Raw genomic sequence first — 17159 nt, forward strand, 5'->3', positions numbered from 1 at the left:
TAGATGTCGGGAAGTTCCATTTTAAAGTTGGTCCTGAAAATAAAAATGACTGCGTTACCAGCCAACAGCTTGTTTCAAACTTAGAGACTAATATAGTATGTAACATAAACATTTTTTTATATGCATAAATTTTAAAGGTTTGAACTAAATGCGATTTATTTAGACCCTCCTTGGAAAAAAAAACTTAACTAATTGTTAAAAAATAGATGTCTAGCATTGTGAAAAGAATTTTTTATATTTTATTTTAAATCTGTCGTTGAACAGCCGACCCAGTTTTTCTGTTTACGACTACTGATGAATTCAACACCTTACCAACTGGACTAAAGTTGGAGACAAAACAAGCATCTCCATCCTTCTTAAACTTCAACTTATTTCAAAGCACCTAGACGTTCATCTTCAGTGGATACCATCCCACGTTGACATCTTTGGAAATGAGCAAGCGGATCGCTTGGCCAAGGAGGGCTGTAGTCATTTAACATCTTCGTCCTCAGCCCTTACCTTTTCAGAGTATCAGTCCAATATCAAAAGCCATCTATCAAAGAAGTGGAGGATCCCCCCTCTCATCATTGGTATGCGGCCAAGGAACCGGGCTTTTCAGTTGTTCATATAGGTGATAGAGCATCTCAAACAGCTATTTCCAGACTGGCAAGTGGACACACGAATAGTCTCTCGTACTTTGAAGGAAGAAAGACTTATGCAGTCTGCTCCAAATGTGAAGCCCAGCAGGCCTCAGCAGAACATATCCTCGACTGTTTGGGCCTTTCCAAGGAGGACTTACATGCTTCTCCACTTCTTGTAATCGACTTTTTGAGGGTCAACAACCTACTGGATCTTGTCTGACTTCGTCAGACAATTAGAGGATAAAAAACAACAACAACAACGACTACTGATGTTCAACTCTGTAGCCTTGTAATTTTAAACCAATCCAGAAGACAAGGAAACTCCTGGATCAGTAACCCCTGAGGTATGATTTGTTATGAGAACATGGAGGACTTTGTGACTTGCCAGATTTAACGTACAGCAGTCACCATTTACAACACGGGGAGTCTTCGGCGATCATGGATCAAACCAACGACTACTTGGACATGGGCCTAGTACCAGGATAGCCAACCAGGCTATCCCGGCCTTGAGAAAATAATTGTGAAGATTTCAGCTACCAAAACTTTCGAGAACTGTAAGGCATCAATGCTTCTTGCCCATCCTTCACCTGATTCTCACTTCGTCTTGCACAAGAAATCTCAGTTTCGCAGTTTGTGGGGCATTGTACCAACTGATTGGTACAATGCCAATCAGTTGGTACAATGATCAATTGGTACCTAAAACCTCTCAGGGTTTTTTCTCTAAAAAAACTTACTTTTAAGGAAATGCATTAGTCCTTATGATCGGTAATCGCTCGAGGTATATTTGTCAATTAAACATTTTAGATCTATGTTTGGAGCACAGTTATTCATTATGTATGCTGATCATAAACCCTTAATGTATGCTTTCCATCAGAAATGGAACAAATGTTCACCATGTCAGCATCGAAATCTTGATTTCATCAGTCAGTTCGGCACCCACATTTGTTTTATTAAAGGTGCAGAAAATATATCTGCTGATATTTTATCTCGAGTTGAAACAATTTGTACTCCTACTGCAGTGGACTGTGACGAAATAGCTGATTTGCAACGTGACAATCCTGAACTAAATTTAATATTGAGTACAAACTCATCACTAAAATTACAAATACTTATATAACAAAAATAACTCGCTGATTAAAACGTACAGAGCGAAACATTTAAAATTATATCTTGGTCGTTCGTTTTGCTGGGATTTCATTCTCGCGAATGTCACCTCGCCGATTATTGGTGCAGATTTTTTAACGCATTATGCTTTACTTGTTGATCTGAAAAATAAATGTCTTATTGATTCAAACACTATTAAGTCATGCAGCTATTTTGCTCACTCTTCCAGTGCTCAGTTAAAACTATTTCTAATAGTATGCCTTTTCAAAACTTATTACAAGAATTTTCGAACATTACTAACCCATCACAAGAAAGGAAATCCATTAAACATTCTACCATTCATCACATCGAAAGGACAGGTCCATTTGTTCATTGTAATCTGACATCCGAAAGTTTTCAAAGCAGTTAGAGCGAATTTTCAACAATGTGCAAAGAAGGTCAGATTTCAAAACGACCAGTTCGAGATTATCGACTCTTAAATTCGGATAGATATGGCATTGCATGATTTTGCGTATACTGTCTAAGGGAAATCAATATATCGTTCGAGCATACTATCATATCCCAGTGAATGAGGCTGATATACCTAAAACGGCAATAGCCACCCCTTCAGCTTATTTGAGATTCCTTTTCTAAATTTCTAACTCTGTAATGCTGCCCAGACATTTCTGCATTTTATGGATTAAATATTTTAAGATCGCCCTTTTTGTTATTGGTACTTAGATGATATTTTAGTCTTTAACAATTCCAAATAGGAGCATATTCAGCATCTCACTGTAGTTTTTAAACTACTCCAAAATTACAGTTTCACGTCTGATGTCTCAAAATGTATACTGAGGGCACCTAATTTTTCTTTTCTAGGGCAATGATAGAGAAATAAATTTTGAATCATCATTATTCCACAGTCTGACAAACTTTTTTAGAATTGAACGCTGCCGAAAGAAAAGCTTTCGCCCACAAAACAGTGGTTTGTTAGAAGATTTTCACTGGCCGCTCAAAGTCGCTTTGCAATGCGACAACAGACTTGATAGATGTTCTACCAGCGGTTCACCTCAGTTTGCATTCCACAGTTAAAAAAAGAATCAAAGCTTCCCCTGCTAAACTAGTCTATGGTTATACTTTAGGCTTACCTGGTGATTTCTTTATTTCAACTCTAAATGATGATCTTAAACAAGACCTATGTCACATCTTGTTAATCCTCAAATTTTTAACATCCTGAACTTAAAAATTGTTCTCTCATATTTATTTGTTGGAACTCTGTTTGAAAACCTTTACCACCTCTTTATGATGGAGAAATGAAAAACATTTCACTCTCCTCATACGTGATAAAGAACAGACTATTTTTATTTACAGAGTACAAACAGCAATTCAAATATGTCCATCCGAACCAAACAAGATCCAAACTCCTCCCTCAACATAAGGGAATCAACCAAAGGATTTCCCATACAATTTAAAGAAACCTGATCAGTATACTCGATCTTGTCGCCGTGTTACTTTCCCTGATCGATACGTATCAGTTGCCCGATACTAGCGGGAGAGTGTGCGGCTCTTTCCTTGGGAAAGAAACTCTCAGTTTCATTCATAAAAACGAGCTACACATAATACCTCCATAATATTCCAAAAAAACACAACCTCCATAATATTCCAAAAAAAATATGCAAATCATTACAAAGTTAATTCTGTTTTAATTGGCAGCTTACTGAAGTAATTTTTAACTGTTATTTTAAATATGTTTAGAGCTTTTTGAATCTATTTATTGATTGTAATATTTTTTTAATAAAATTATTTTGCAATTATTTATATGATCCTTTTTAAATGAATTATTTCATAAAAATTAAATACCTTTTAACCGTACAAGCTTTATAGACAACCACAAAAGACACAGTTCAGGTTACAATTTTGATTATGGTAGCTGGGACATGTTTGGGGAAACTCGGAAAACAATCCCACCATGATCTAAAATCCTGAAGGATCTACCAAGCTGAAAGAAAACTGCCAACTGGATAGTTGAATCATATCAAAAAAATTATTGAGAATAAAAATTGGAAAAGTGTCACTGCCTTAGAAAAGACAGTAAAAAGGGTGTGTGGGTGAGGCAACCAAGGCCTGCAAGTGGCTGTTGTACCTATGAAGAACAAATTTAAGTTAACTAAAATTTTTGTATATCTAAGAATGTATTTCGTATATCTATGAATTTTGTATATCTAAGTTTACACACAGTTAAAATTACACAGTTTAACATGGGAATCAATTTAGATTAAAAAATTACCTATTGTAGACTTTTTTATGACTAAAAAAGTAACGCTTTTTTAGTAGGTATGCGAAAATGTAATTAGCTCTATGTATAAATCAATGAATATAATTTTTATCAGCATTTTTTCTTATATTAGTTTAACGAATTACGGTTCAGAAACTTAAAAAATTACAAGTTATTTTGTTAGTTGAAGTTAACTCAATTCTCTTGTTCTTTTACAGTTGATTTTTAGCTCATGAACAATTTTTAAAAAGCTTCTTTTTGAATTGCTAGATTATATACACATTTTCTTTTAAAAGTATTATAATAGTAATAATAAATTTTTAAACCAGGTATTAATTTTTGCAGCCCATTTTCCAATCCACTGAAATCTTTGCCAGAAGTTAGTGCTAATAAGATAGCTCCTAGTCAAGAGAATACAAAAGATGTGGTAATAAGTCTTCATGATATTCAAAAAGCCGAAGAGCAGAAACAACGGCGAACCCTCAACCCTAAAATTAAGCCTTTGCATCTTATTAATGTGAGTATATATATTATTACGACTTTTCAATCTCATTGCGGTATTGTCAGTATGGTTTCCTTGTACAAGGCAAAATTTACGGTCATCATCGGTCACAGGGCTGCTAAATATTTAAAAAAAATAGTGTTTCAAAAAATTTTCTGTTAGTCGCCACTTTGTGCATTAAAAATGCACCCCATGTTTTCGACTTTTTCAGTGTTAGATTAAGGAGGGATTAATTTTGTTATTCTATACTTCTAGAAAGTTGAAACAAAATGGATGACTAAAAGAAAACGATTTTTTAAGCATAATTATTAACTTAAAGAGCTTTTTTTTTTCATGAAGTTCCATTTAAAAACAGTTGATTCTATTTCAGGATTGCCACGGGCGACTAAAATGCAACTATTTTCAGCATGAGGAGACTATGGCAACTTTTTATGCCTGAAAAGACTAAAAACGCAACTATTTTCAGGAAAAGGAGACTATTAGGAGACTTTTCTGTACTCCTAGCAATGTTTTTTTAGCATAATTGGGTTGAAAACCTGCAGCCCGCGAAATCTTCTGAAGACACTGAATTTCTTTTCTTAGGAAATGTAAAATAAAAATAATAAAATTTAAAAGAATTAAATAAATAATAAGCATTAAAAAATAAAAAGTTTTAGATTGCAAATTTGAGTAATATCTTTTTAATGCGTTCAATTTGCATAGATTCTAAGTCTATTTCATCTCTCGATGGCCTTTTGAACAGTTATTGCTAAGAAATTCTGCATGATTTTAAAAATTCCAATTTTTAATACAATGCATGAATTTTGAATTTGAGTAATCACTTTCCATATATATATATATATATATATATTTGCTAAATCAATTATTGATGAAGGAGAAAATTTCTTAGAAAAAGTGTGTTTTTTTTTAATGAATTCTAGTAATTAAAAGTATTTAATTTTCAGCAAATATACTAATTTTTTTATCTAAAAATTTAGTGCTAGAACACTAGCGTTTACATAAAAATTATCGTATTTGCCACCAACTTGGCTAAATGTATCATGGTTAGGACTGGGCTATAAATCGATATATCGCGACATATCGATTTAACGCCTATATCGGCAAACCGATACAGCGACTTTCATTCCAAGCGATGCATCAGAAATCTGATTTAAGCCGTAGAGTGAAGAAGACGATATAACGATTTAGCGATATAGCGATACACGCAAGGACTTTCTCTTACGTTCCGATGCCAACTCGCGCTGTGGAAGACGATATTGTTTCGTTATGTTGAGACGGCCTTGACTGATGAGCGGTAGAATCAGAATCACTTTTGAGAACTTATATCGTTATATCACATGTTCGTTTTCGCAACTTCGCGATTTGAAATCGTTTCTTGTAGATTATTTTCAATGGGATTAACTTCGTGATCGCCATCGTAAGCTTGTTCTGAACGCAATCTATTATTGAAAAGAATTTATAAAGAAAAGTTTCTTCATTAATTAGGTAAGTTTTTTATTTATTTTCTGACAAAACTTTTTTTATATTTTTAAATGTGAAAATTATCGGAAATCTAATTTAAGGCACCCATAAGGAATTAAATTACAAAGTAAATTAATTTGTTAGGTTATTTTTTTACTTTCTTTTAATTTATTAAAAACCTTTCGGATAAAACTTCTAATAATTTAATGGGCTTCTATTACTGATTTTAAATTTATAAATCTTGAGTTGTTTTTATTTTTAGAAATAAAGTTAAAACAAAACTTATTTTTTGGACATAAGTCAATAAACTTTATTTGTTCAAAAGAATTTGAAAAGTTTGCGAACTTTATTCATTTCTTTTTTTTATCAATTACTACTTCGTTTTATTAGAGAGTAAAATCATTATTTTTTTTTAATTTTCGTTTTATATTATTAGTTAATTAGCTAAATATATTACCGAATATCACAATTCTTTTGTTTTTATTTTTAAGAATTTAATTAAGAAACTTTGCCTTACTTTGTTTTTCGTTCATAATTCGGTCATTATTTAATTTAATTTAATTATTTATATGAAATAATAATAAAAATAGTGTTTACGAAGCATTTTTTTTTCTAAAATTTATTTAGCTCTTTGTTTTAAGCATACAAATAATTTTTTAACGAACTTATATTTTAAATTTTGTTCCCATGCTGTTAGGTAAATATATTGATAAATTTCACTTTTATTTATTTTTTTATTTTTAAACTAAGAAATCTTTTGTTATTTGCGTGATCATTTTTAGAAAATATAACAAAACTTGTGTTTACTTCTTCATTAAGAATTTGAACATTACGATCGAACTTAATAATTCTGTAATTATTTACGCATAATAGTACAAGCAAATATTGATTTGTTAAAAAAAGTTTTTTTTTTAAAAAAAAAAAAATATTTTTAACACTTTGTTTTAAGTGTATAATGAATTTCTTAACAAGCTTTTTTTTAATTTTTTAAATTTTCTTTCAATAATTTCAGCTAGATATCTTTATAAAATTCCCTTTTTATTTTTAAACTGAGAAATCTTTCAGAGAACAAAAATTTTAAGAAATTATTACAAATCTTATGTTTACTTTTTAGCTTAAAATTCGAACATTTTTAATTTTAAACTTCGGCTTTTAGTCAATCTAACTTTTATTTTAATTAAAATATATTTTGAAATTTTAAAATCGACTTTTGTTTAATAACAATATTTTTTTTCATTAAGGGTGTTTTAGGGGTTAACTTAAATTAAGACTGCTTATACCTTATAAACGATAAAGAAGTGCAAATATTTCATTCTGTATCTACACACATTTTTTCAATAAATATTTTAAGTAAGATTTGTACATCTTAGTCAATTTATTTAATATCTTTCTTTAGCAAAACATATATATTTTCAAATTTATAAATTGATTTAAATCAATATGCGTATGAAGTCTTGATAGAAATCTGACTTTCTGTGCCTTAAAGTAAATGAAATTCAAAAATACTATATCGCGATACATCGCTATATCGCGATGCAAAACTGACGATATATCACGATATATAATTTCTAATATCGCCCAGTCCTAATCATGGTATATGACAATTAAGTCATTTAATAAAATTTTAGTCTTATTTTTGCGAAATTTTTGTTCTTATTTAGCCAACTATTTTCATGCTTTAGACTACTAAAAGCAACTATTTTGTTCATTTTTTTCCTGTGGCAACCCTGTATTTAAACTTTCTTTCTAACATTCTTTTTTCAAGTTTTTTAGAGCTTAATCCGTAATTCATTACTGTGGATTACCTTCTTCTTAGTCATAAATGCATTCTTACAGAATTAGGATAAGAAAAAATAAAAAACTCTAGCTTGACAAACTTATTTTGCTTTCACATTAATCAATGTTCAAAGTGTAACTATATAATTTTCGTTTTGAACTAAGTAGTGATGAATTAAATAAATCAAACAGCTTCCCCACCCATAAATAAACTGCTAAAATAATTTGGCTATTAATTTTGTCTTTTTTATTCTGGTTGGGAACATTTCATGCTGGCATCTATACCTGACAGTCTGCTCAAGAACAAACAGGAGATATGAATACTGAATTCTCATTTTAATTTTAAGTTGTTGAAAGTTTCTGATTTAAAGAACTTACTGTCGTTGGCCATAAATTTAGAACATTAATATATTTTGCCATAAATATGATAGTATTCAATAAATATGTTTTGAATCAAGCTTTCTGACATTAACCATGTGATGCTATCATTTTTCCTAGCTTTTAAAATTTCTCTAATTTCATAAATTTAATTTTATTTAATCATTCTTAATACTGTTATAACTAAATTAAACCTATTGTTTATTTTATCACATTTTATAAAAAGTGAATATAAATACTTTTATTCTTCTCTTATTGATTGTGTAACGGCTTTTTAATTCAATACAAATGTATAACTCATGAATTTGACTAAATCTCATATCAAAATCTATTTTAAACTTTATTTTCATTAAGCTGCTTTGTTTCTCTAACCACAAAAATGTTTAGGCTGCAGGGTTATATTAAATTCTTGCAGTCTTTCGGGTGATTAGGCTGTAGATAGATTATTTAAAATTTTATATTAATAACTCTGAGTTGTCTTTGTTTTTGACCATATTATCTATTGATAACTCGCCATTTTTTAGTCTCTTTCCATGCTCCTAAGTATCCGTTAGTAACTATTCATTCACTTGTAATAAAAAATTCTTATCATTAAGACTGGTGGGGTTTGGGATGTGCCAAAAACCAGGATTCAGTTTTATGGAAACAGGATTGTAGTAGTAGTAGTGGTGTAAATTCCTAGTACATTGCGTTTGTACTGAAAGAAGGATTATTGCAGTGATATATCAAACAAACTTGTTTTATTTAGAGAGCATTCTTAAAAAGGAACAAATATGGCCATTTTAACTAAATAAAATATTAACTTTTATCGAGACAAAGAGAGTAATTTTATAAGACAGATCATTTTATTTTATTTTTTGTAATTATTAGTCAGATTAAGGGGCCATCAAAATCCAAAAACCTCTAGTCCTGACCCCAAGGAGTTTAAATTAACAGTGAATGACTAGTTACTAGCAAACACTTAGGGGCATGGGAAGAGATCCAAAGCTGGCGAGTTATCAATAGATAATATAGCGCCAAAAACAAAGCCAATCCTATGTTATTAATATTAAATTTTAAACATGGCTACAGCCTAATCTCCAACAAACGACTGAGAATTTAATATAGCCCTGTAACCGAAAACCTGTGGTTTAAGAAATAAAATAGCTTTTTAAAAAAATGAAGTTAAAAATAGATTTTGATATTCACTTTAGTTACATCACTGAATTAATTCACTTGTTATAGAATTAAATAGTTAGGTGTTACATTGATTGTTAAGAAACAAATTAAAGTATTTACATTCCCTTTTTATGAAAAGTGATAAAAATTGAAAAGCTTAATTATTTTAATTATAATTTTATTAAAAATGATTAAAAAAAGGTTAAATTTATGACATTAGAGATATTTTAAAAGATAGGAAATAATGTAATGCCTATAATAATTTCACAAACCAAATTGTAAAAAAAATAAGCTCTAGAATTTTCACTTTGCGTGTTCTTCCACTATGATCTTTAACTGTGAATAAGTACTAACAGTTTTAAGTTTTACTTTGTAGTCTATCTGTTCAGCTTGTACCCCATTTATTTTATACTACTTTTGAGACAATTTAAATGAAAAGATAGAAACCAAAAACAAGCAAAAGGGCGTAAGACAAATTTGGTTTTAGCTCTTTTCCATTTTGACTTATTATTACTTATTATTTTTTTCTTTAAATTTGCTTAAATCAATTTCATACTTTGATTGAATTTTGAGAAAAGATGTAAGAGCAATTATTTGGGCTGTAGGATGATATCAAAGGTTGTATTCAAATGGTACAGTTCTTTTAAGACACTGCTGGAATCATGAGTTTTAATTCTGCCACCTGTCTAAACATCCAGTGTGTGTACAGTCCGCAAAAAAAAAAAACGAATCACCCTGAATAACTTTCGTTCTAATGATCGGATTTTCACGAACTAAGTGTCAATCTTAATGGTTCTTGGGGGTGACCTCAAATATGCTAATTAATTAGTGTTAACTATTAATTAAGTTACGAAATCAGACCCAAAAACGTACTTTCTCTGAATAAACATATATTTTTTTTTACATATTTGGATTTTTAACCTTCAAAATATAGGGGGTAGCCGCAATCTGGGAAATATGGTCCCCATAGTTTGGTCAGGAGAGCGATCCAAAGTTCGTACCCCTTAATGTTAATTTCACTTTTCACGTTTTTAGTCATATTTTCAAAACTAATAAAGCAATTTAAGGAAAATTGCACCCACTCATAAAACTCATTTACCCAAAGATAATTTCATGAAAAAAATAATTTTTAATAATTATTAATTATTTTTTATTATTTAATTAAATTGAGGATGAAAAAATTTTGAATTATAAGGTATAAATTTTTTTATACCATATTAATCTACATATTTTTCAATTGAAAAATCTAAAGTTCAAACTGTTTTTATTTATTAGAAGCTGAGAAAAATTAAAATTAATTATTTTTAAAAAAATAATTTGGCGACAATAAAGAAATGATTAAACGGGGCGATTAATATTAAATTGTGATAAACTTGTGAGGAACTTGACTTCGCGCGTAGTGTAAAATTTCATTCATATTTTTTTCGCTAATAATCGTTTGCTAATCTTTTTATTTTTATTTATTTCTAACTATAAAATACAATGTTTCCTTTTTAGTAGCTTAATAATTTATTTGCAATTTAGTAAAGAAATTTGAATAAAACATTTTGAATAAAAAACACTTTATTCGAGGAATGCCTAGTTGTATAAATGTGGATATGATATGATCTTCTGATAGAATATGATTATACACCAGATTGTGCTTATTTAATATGATTATTTTTGATTTTGTTTTTCAATAACTGATACAATTTCAATAATATACATACGTATGCATAGATTTGGAATAATATGTTTATCAGTTTTTTGAATATATATATCATAAATATTAATAAAAATACGTAGTCAACATTTTTAAGCATCTCTCACAACATCGCAAATTTCTCAACATCTTATAGGGTAAATTAACGAATGAAGGAACACTTACGCTTAGCTTGCCTTTAAGAAAAAATCATAAAAATTTGTAATTTTAGCTAAATGATTGTGTCGACACATTTGTTATTAAATACAAATTATGTAAAAAATATTTAGATAACTTACATAATATTGTTTTAAGCTTTTGGTGGTTTAAATAATAAGTAGTAAGATAACCAAGTGAAGGAGCAGTTCTTACCAGTGAATAAACACTAAATTTTCCAGTGAATGATCACTTAATTTAGAGAATGTTTGATGCTCGTTAGGAATCCTTAGGCCCCCACAAATGTCTAAAAACAAGATTTTTCTTGGAATTACAACATATAACCACAATTAACGTGAAAAATGTTACTTTTTTTTTCAGTCATGGAATGGAAAGTGAAATATGTTTGAATACATAATTTTAAAAAAAATGTTTTTCGTTTTTTTTTCTCACAGTTTAATAGTCTGTTCTAAATTATGAATGTTTATCATTGCGTAATCCGATGATGTTTTTTTTATTATTATAATTAGATCACTTTTTTGTTTACTCTTTTCCCCATATTTTTTAAGCTATTTTGTTATCTTTTTAAGTGCTTTTATTTTCTCTTCGTCATATTTTCTGCTTTAACTTTTTTTTCAGCTCATTCAATCTCTTAAAATTTTCGTTCTTTTTTTCTGAAGTTAATGCAAAAAAGTAATTTTTTTCTTTTGATTTAACCTTCCTCTTTTTACCAAATTTTTGGCCAATGTAAATGTATTTTCGAAATTTCTTTTGATTTTCCAGTACCATTTCTAGAATTCCTCACTGGATAATAAATGATTAAAAGGAGTTTCGAAGTTTGAGTAAAATCCATCTCTCATTGACTTATATCTAGTGGGCCTTCAGCAGTACTTACCATTTACTTATGGAACCAATTGTTTTTGCAACTAACAATGCCTCAAGAGGACTTATATCAAAACCAGTTTTCAAGATACTTTCATTGTCAATGTTAGTTGTATCAGCTTCAGTGCCAAAATTTGATTAACCAGATGTTCTTTTTGAAATAAATTCTTCAATATTGAGAAAAGCACAGGCTATTGGATATTTGGGAGATTAAACTTTTCTGTCATCAATGTTCCTTTAAAAATTTGCAACATAACTTGTGAGATTTCCATCTCAAGCTTCTGAAGAAATAGTGCATCGTTACTCTCGAAGCATGTATTTTGTTGATAAGTTGTCTTGCTCATTAACTCTTGGTGTCTGTTTTGCATGCATTTGTTAAAGTCAACGTTTTTTTTTACATCGAATGGAAAAATATCGCATTTCATAAAAGCATTTTAACTTCATCAGTTGATGCCTCAAAATCTTATTTAAAAATGGATGTAAAGTTTTTTCGACATATTGCTTTACAATTCTTTTAAGATCTAACGGGAGATTTCCCTGAATTAGGTAGAAAACTAAACCACAAAATTGGTCTTGATGAACATAACTTGCTCAGTTTCAAATTGATATGAGATTTATACCTATCCAAAACAAGCAAAATAGGGTATTTGATAGCATTTTTAATCAGCCATGGGTAGAAACATTTGCAATATATTTGTAAAATTTTGCTTCGGTCATTGTTTCATTTCATGAATCGCTTTTTCCAATGAAATATATAGTAGGGACGGATTCTGTAATATCTCAAAGAATTCTTCAATAAGAAAAAACTACCAATGGAGGTACTTTTTCTTTCCTAGGTATTTAAGAATATAAATCCTTAGAATTTTTAGGGCCAAGGATTTTTCCCGTTTAAGGGCAGTATTCAACTCTTGTTTCGTTCACATTGTAAATGCAATCACTTTCTAAAAGGATGCCAGGGCTACTTCCCTCCTAAAGATTCATCTAAAGCTCTTGAAATCAGTATTTCGAATATTATTCTCTAAGGGAAGTTTTGCCTTTTGAAATTATCTTCGCAGTTATCGGTGGATGTCGCCTTAAAAAAAACTTCACCCATTTTTCACCTGGATGATTGTCTTTAAATGGATTTTTCCTACCAGTTCCCGACTGGACGTTAAAGACCGCAATAACTTAGCTAATTATTAGCACAAAGGTCTGCAAAGAAATTTTCTATTCAAGCTTTTATTATTATATTTAGTGAATAAACATAGCTTATTAAGGTGTCTAAGGTATGACGTAATAACTAATCACTACATTTATAACGATAATAAATTATTATTATAATTCTTTAAATAAATTTAGCAATTAAATTTGCATTTTGAAATGAAATTGTTATAGGAACTATTCATACAACATTTAACTGAATTTCAGGTGTCCTCTATATCGCAGAACTACTAACTATCCATGTAAAATCATATTTCACACATACTGTTCATTCACTGGGAAATCTATTCCCAGTGAAGAAACCTGCCTGTTCCTTCACTGGTTAGAAGTTGTTTTTTGTTCTTTTGACATAATTTTGATGTATAATATGACTAAAAGTACAGGAAAATTAAAAATTTTCTTTTATTTTCATTAACTTGAAAAAAATCCCTATAAAGGAACACTTGTTTATTTATTGGTTTTTCATCGTTTGGTAATCCAGTTAATAAGCACCCCCTAATCTCAGTACTTGCTTATGTTATGATGCTTGAAATAAATAAAACGTTACTTCAATAACCATATTTTGATTTCTCTTTTTCACAATGAGAAAAAAAGCATTATTATATGCAATTAATTGTACTTCAAACGGATAACTACCACCGCTGACCTTATAATTGTGTCAAAGAAACAAGGCGTTGAATAGATACTAACAAATTCAAAACTTTTTTCAGAGAAGACTCAAAGACCAGGTAACTCAATGCATTGTTAGATGACTTCCTATTGTTAGGTAGTAAGCTACTGTTACCAATCAATCTAAATTAAAACGTTTAAAATCTTATCTTTAAAAAATATCTATGAAATGTTCCTTCACTGGGGTGTGTTCCATCACTGGTTGGTTTACCCTATATCGTCTTAATCTTAAAAGAAATTTCCGGAAGTGTTTCACAAGAGTTTCGTAGAACTATTTTACCAATTATTTAAGTAAATTTTGACATTTTTAAGAATCTTATTCTTTACCCTTTTACGTTTATTATTTCTTCATTAATATACTAATCAATTTTTTCAGTTCTTTAATTTAGGTTTTCTTTAAAGTAAAGTTCCTTTCTGAATTATAGTCAAGTTTTCTTAAAAAGAATTATTGTCTGCTAGTTAAGAATAAAACCTTGTTAAGAAATTAAAAACATTCCGCTGTTTAAAATTATTTAATGCAAAACAGCTGATTATTTACTAAGCATACTATATTTTTTTGAAACAAGAGTATAAATTATTGATTGTCTTTTTTTTTTCTCGTGACTTCAACAAAGATTATCTAAAATAATTTTATGTTTTATAAGTCACTACAAAGCAGGATTCGTGACTTTTTTGATTTAAATCGGATTTTTTGATTTAAATCAGATTTTTTTTATTTTTATTCAAATTCACTGTAAGAACTTTAATTTATGATTTAAAAAAACTTTATAAATGCTTAATCAAAATTAAATTAATATTAAAACTATATTATAACAATATTTAGAACAATATTTTAACTTACTAAAATAATAGTTCATTATAATACATAGCATTGAATGCATAGCAACCATTTTGAAACAAATGCATGATTGAAATTTTAAGACTAGTTGAAATAGAGAATTTAAGGAATAATTTATGGGTCTGTCTCGGTTTTTCTGAGAGATAACTATTTTGTGAAAATTTAGACATAATTTCTGAAAATTAAAAATTATAATAAAAAATCAACAAAAATACGTTAAAAAATTGGATTTATTGTTTCTTACGAGAAACGAAAAAAAAATTTTTAAGAAAAAAGTATTTTGTTAAGTTATTCTACCGTTTTTCCTAAAGTTAAATTTGTGAAGGTATCGGTAAACGGTGGTAAATTTCACTTGGACAGGCCCCTGTACTTTAACTATTAAAACAAAGCTTCAATTAACAAACCATAATTTTAATTTAAAATTTCTTTTTTTTTCTCTTGATTTTTAAAATGACAAAATAAATGTAATAGATTGTGTTATAAATATAGTCATTCATCAGAAAATAAATAGATATTTAATCTATATATTTTTATATTAAAATATTCATTTTTAATTCTATATCAAAATAGATAAATTAAGCTTAAAAAAAAATTTTTTTTAAATCAATGCACTCATAGAAATTATTTTCCACAAAATTTCTATATAGAAAATCAGATGTCAAAGATACTGTAAACATATTATGAGAAAAAAATACCAGTTAATAACCCTACTGCTTCAAATAGACTTTGAAAGAGTTTGAAAGGGAAGAATGACATATCAGGAAAAAATTATCTGAATTGGCCTTTTTTTTCTTTCTATTTTTGGCAAGTTAGGGCAATTTCTTTTTAATATAACCTCAAGTTTAAGAAATATACATTTTCCACCAATAAAATATAATGCAGATTTTAATTCCACGCTTTTTTCTTTCAAAGGGTAGAATTTTAATTAACAATATTTACATTATTTTTTGAAAAAATTCATGTTTAATAATAACTTTCTACAGCTATGCTAGTCTATATTAAGACAGCATTAAATGTTTACTTTAATCTATACTTTCAATCTCAAGAATCAAAAGATTTTTAAAAATGTAATTTCAAATATGTTGCAATTTAACACACACCAAGAAAGAAAGTAATTTCGTTAACAAAAATTAATTAATGCAACAATTCATTAAAATAAATTTTGAAACTAAGAAAAGAAAATAATAAAAGTATCAATAATTTAAAACACTGTTTTTTAACTTTTATAATCAATATATATCAAAGAAATTTGTTGATTTAAATCAATGATTTTCTTAAAAAAATCATTTGATTTAAATCATGATTTAAATCGTGATTTAAATCAAGCTGATTTAAATCAACAAACCCTGCTACAAAGAGTATAAAGATACAGAACATAAAAAGCTGTCGAATACGTAGCCAAATTTTTAAGCGTCTTAAAATATCTCAGTACCTTAAATGTCGTCCTAACATCTTAGTTGTGAAATTAAATTTTTAATTATCTGACCACGTGTGATTCACTAATTATTTCATTATATCTTTTACTCTTTCTTTATGATACCAAGTACATTTTTTTCCTGATAATATACAAAACTATTTTGTTTAATTTTTTACTTTGGCACTATTGCCAAGATATTGTAGTATAATTTGTTATCAGGAAAATGCCTCATTTTGTTACGCAGGAAATACTAAAAATTGAAATTTGCAAGAAGATTCCGAAGCCGTGCCTATTTTATAGTCATCTGATTTTTAAAAAATGCTATAAGAAATACGCAATTTCCGAACTTATTTTAATAAAAAAAAAATAAAAAAAACGTGGCAAGAAGGCTGACATACTTTTTACAGAAACTGTGAAAACTAATTTTTCCTATATTTCGTCAAAAGAGGATAAGAATGATATTGCTCCAAGGGACCCACTCAATAATTTCGCTATTTCCAGAATGAAATCTGTTTGATCGAAACATATTATTCCTTGAAAATTAAAACGAGGAAAAAATTAGCTTTTATTATTTATCTAAGCTTATTCCATTTATTTAATGATAGCGGTATTAAGGTTAAGAATATGCGATGGAAGCCCCGTTTACTATTAAACTATAAATGCATTAAATCATGTAGCTTGAATAATTTATTTTAAGCAAATAAAGGTGTAAAAATAAACTCGATCAAAATACTCCGAAAGTATACCCTAAAATATATGTAGAATAAACTTTGGCATCGATATATAATAAATACCTTTTCAAAACTTATTTTAATGTCGAGTGAAATAATTTAATATGTTGTGTAACAAAATGAATAATCCCAAGAAACTGAATCGAAAATATAAAAATTTCATTGATTTAAAAAAATAATAGATGATTATAAAAGTAGACATGTTTTGAGCGTCCAATAATGAAAGTCACAAGTTATTCAAGCCTGACAAGTCTTGAGAATGGGCGATTATATTAGAACGCTCGAAGCATGTCGACTTTTACTTCCCTCTTCATATGTTTTGAATCCAGTTG

General features: G+C 28.7%; 1 protein-coding gene and 1 long non-coding RNA gene across 5 annotated transcripts in view; one reads left to right on the forward strand and one right to left on the reverse strand.

Moving 5' to 3' along the window:
- Positions 1-17159, forward strand: part of LOC107444495 (inhibitor of Bruton tyrosine kinase) — a 62901-nt gene that overhangs the window by 43249 nt on the left and 2493 nt on the right. For 2 of the 4 annotated variants that reach the window (XM_087159934.1, XM_087159935.1), the window contains one exon: positions 4324-4495. In XM_087159934.1, coding sequence (XP_087016060.1) covers positions 4324-4495 — 172 coding nt within the window. Of the gene's footprint in view, positions 1-3; positions 96-4323; positions 4496-17159 lie in introns of those variants that run through there. The other 2 variants (XR_015432698.1, XR_015432699.1) reach the window with 2 other exon arrangements.
- LOC147814163 (uncharacterized) overlaps positions 1-17159 on the reverse strand; it is a 37491-nt gene that overhangs the window by 1390 nt on the left and 18942 nt on the right. The window lies entirely within an intron of this gene.

Source organism: Parasteatoda tepidariorum, chromosome 3 (genome assembly GCF_982258835.1).
Source record: "Parasteatoda tepidariorum strain Cologne lab strain chromosome 3, Ptep-v5.0, whole genome shotgun sequence".
NCBI classification, from domain to species: domain Eukaryota; kingdom Metazoa; phylum Arthropoda; class Arachnida; order Araneae; family Theridiidae; genus Parasteatoda; species Parasteatoda tepidariorum.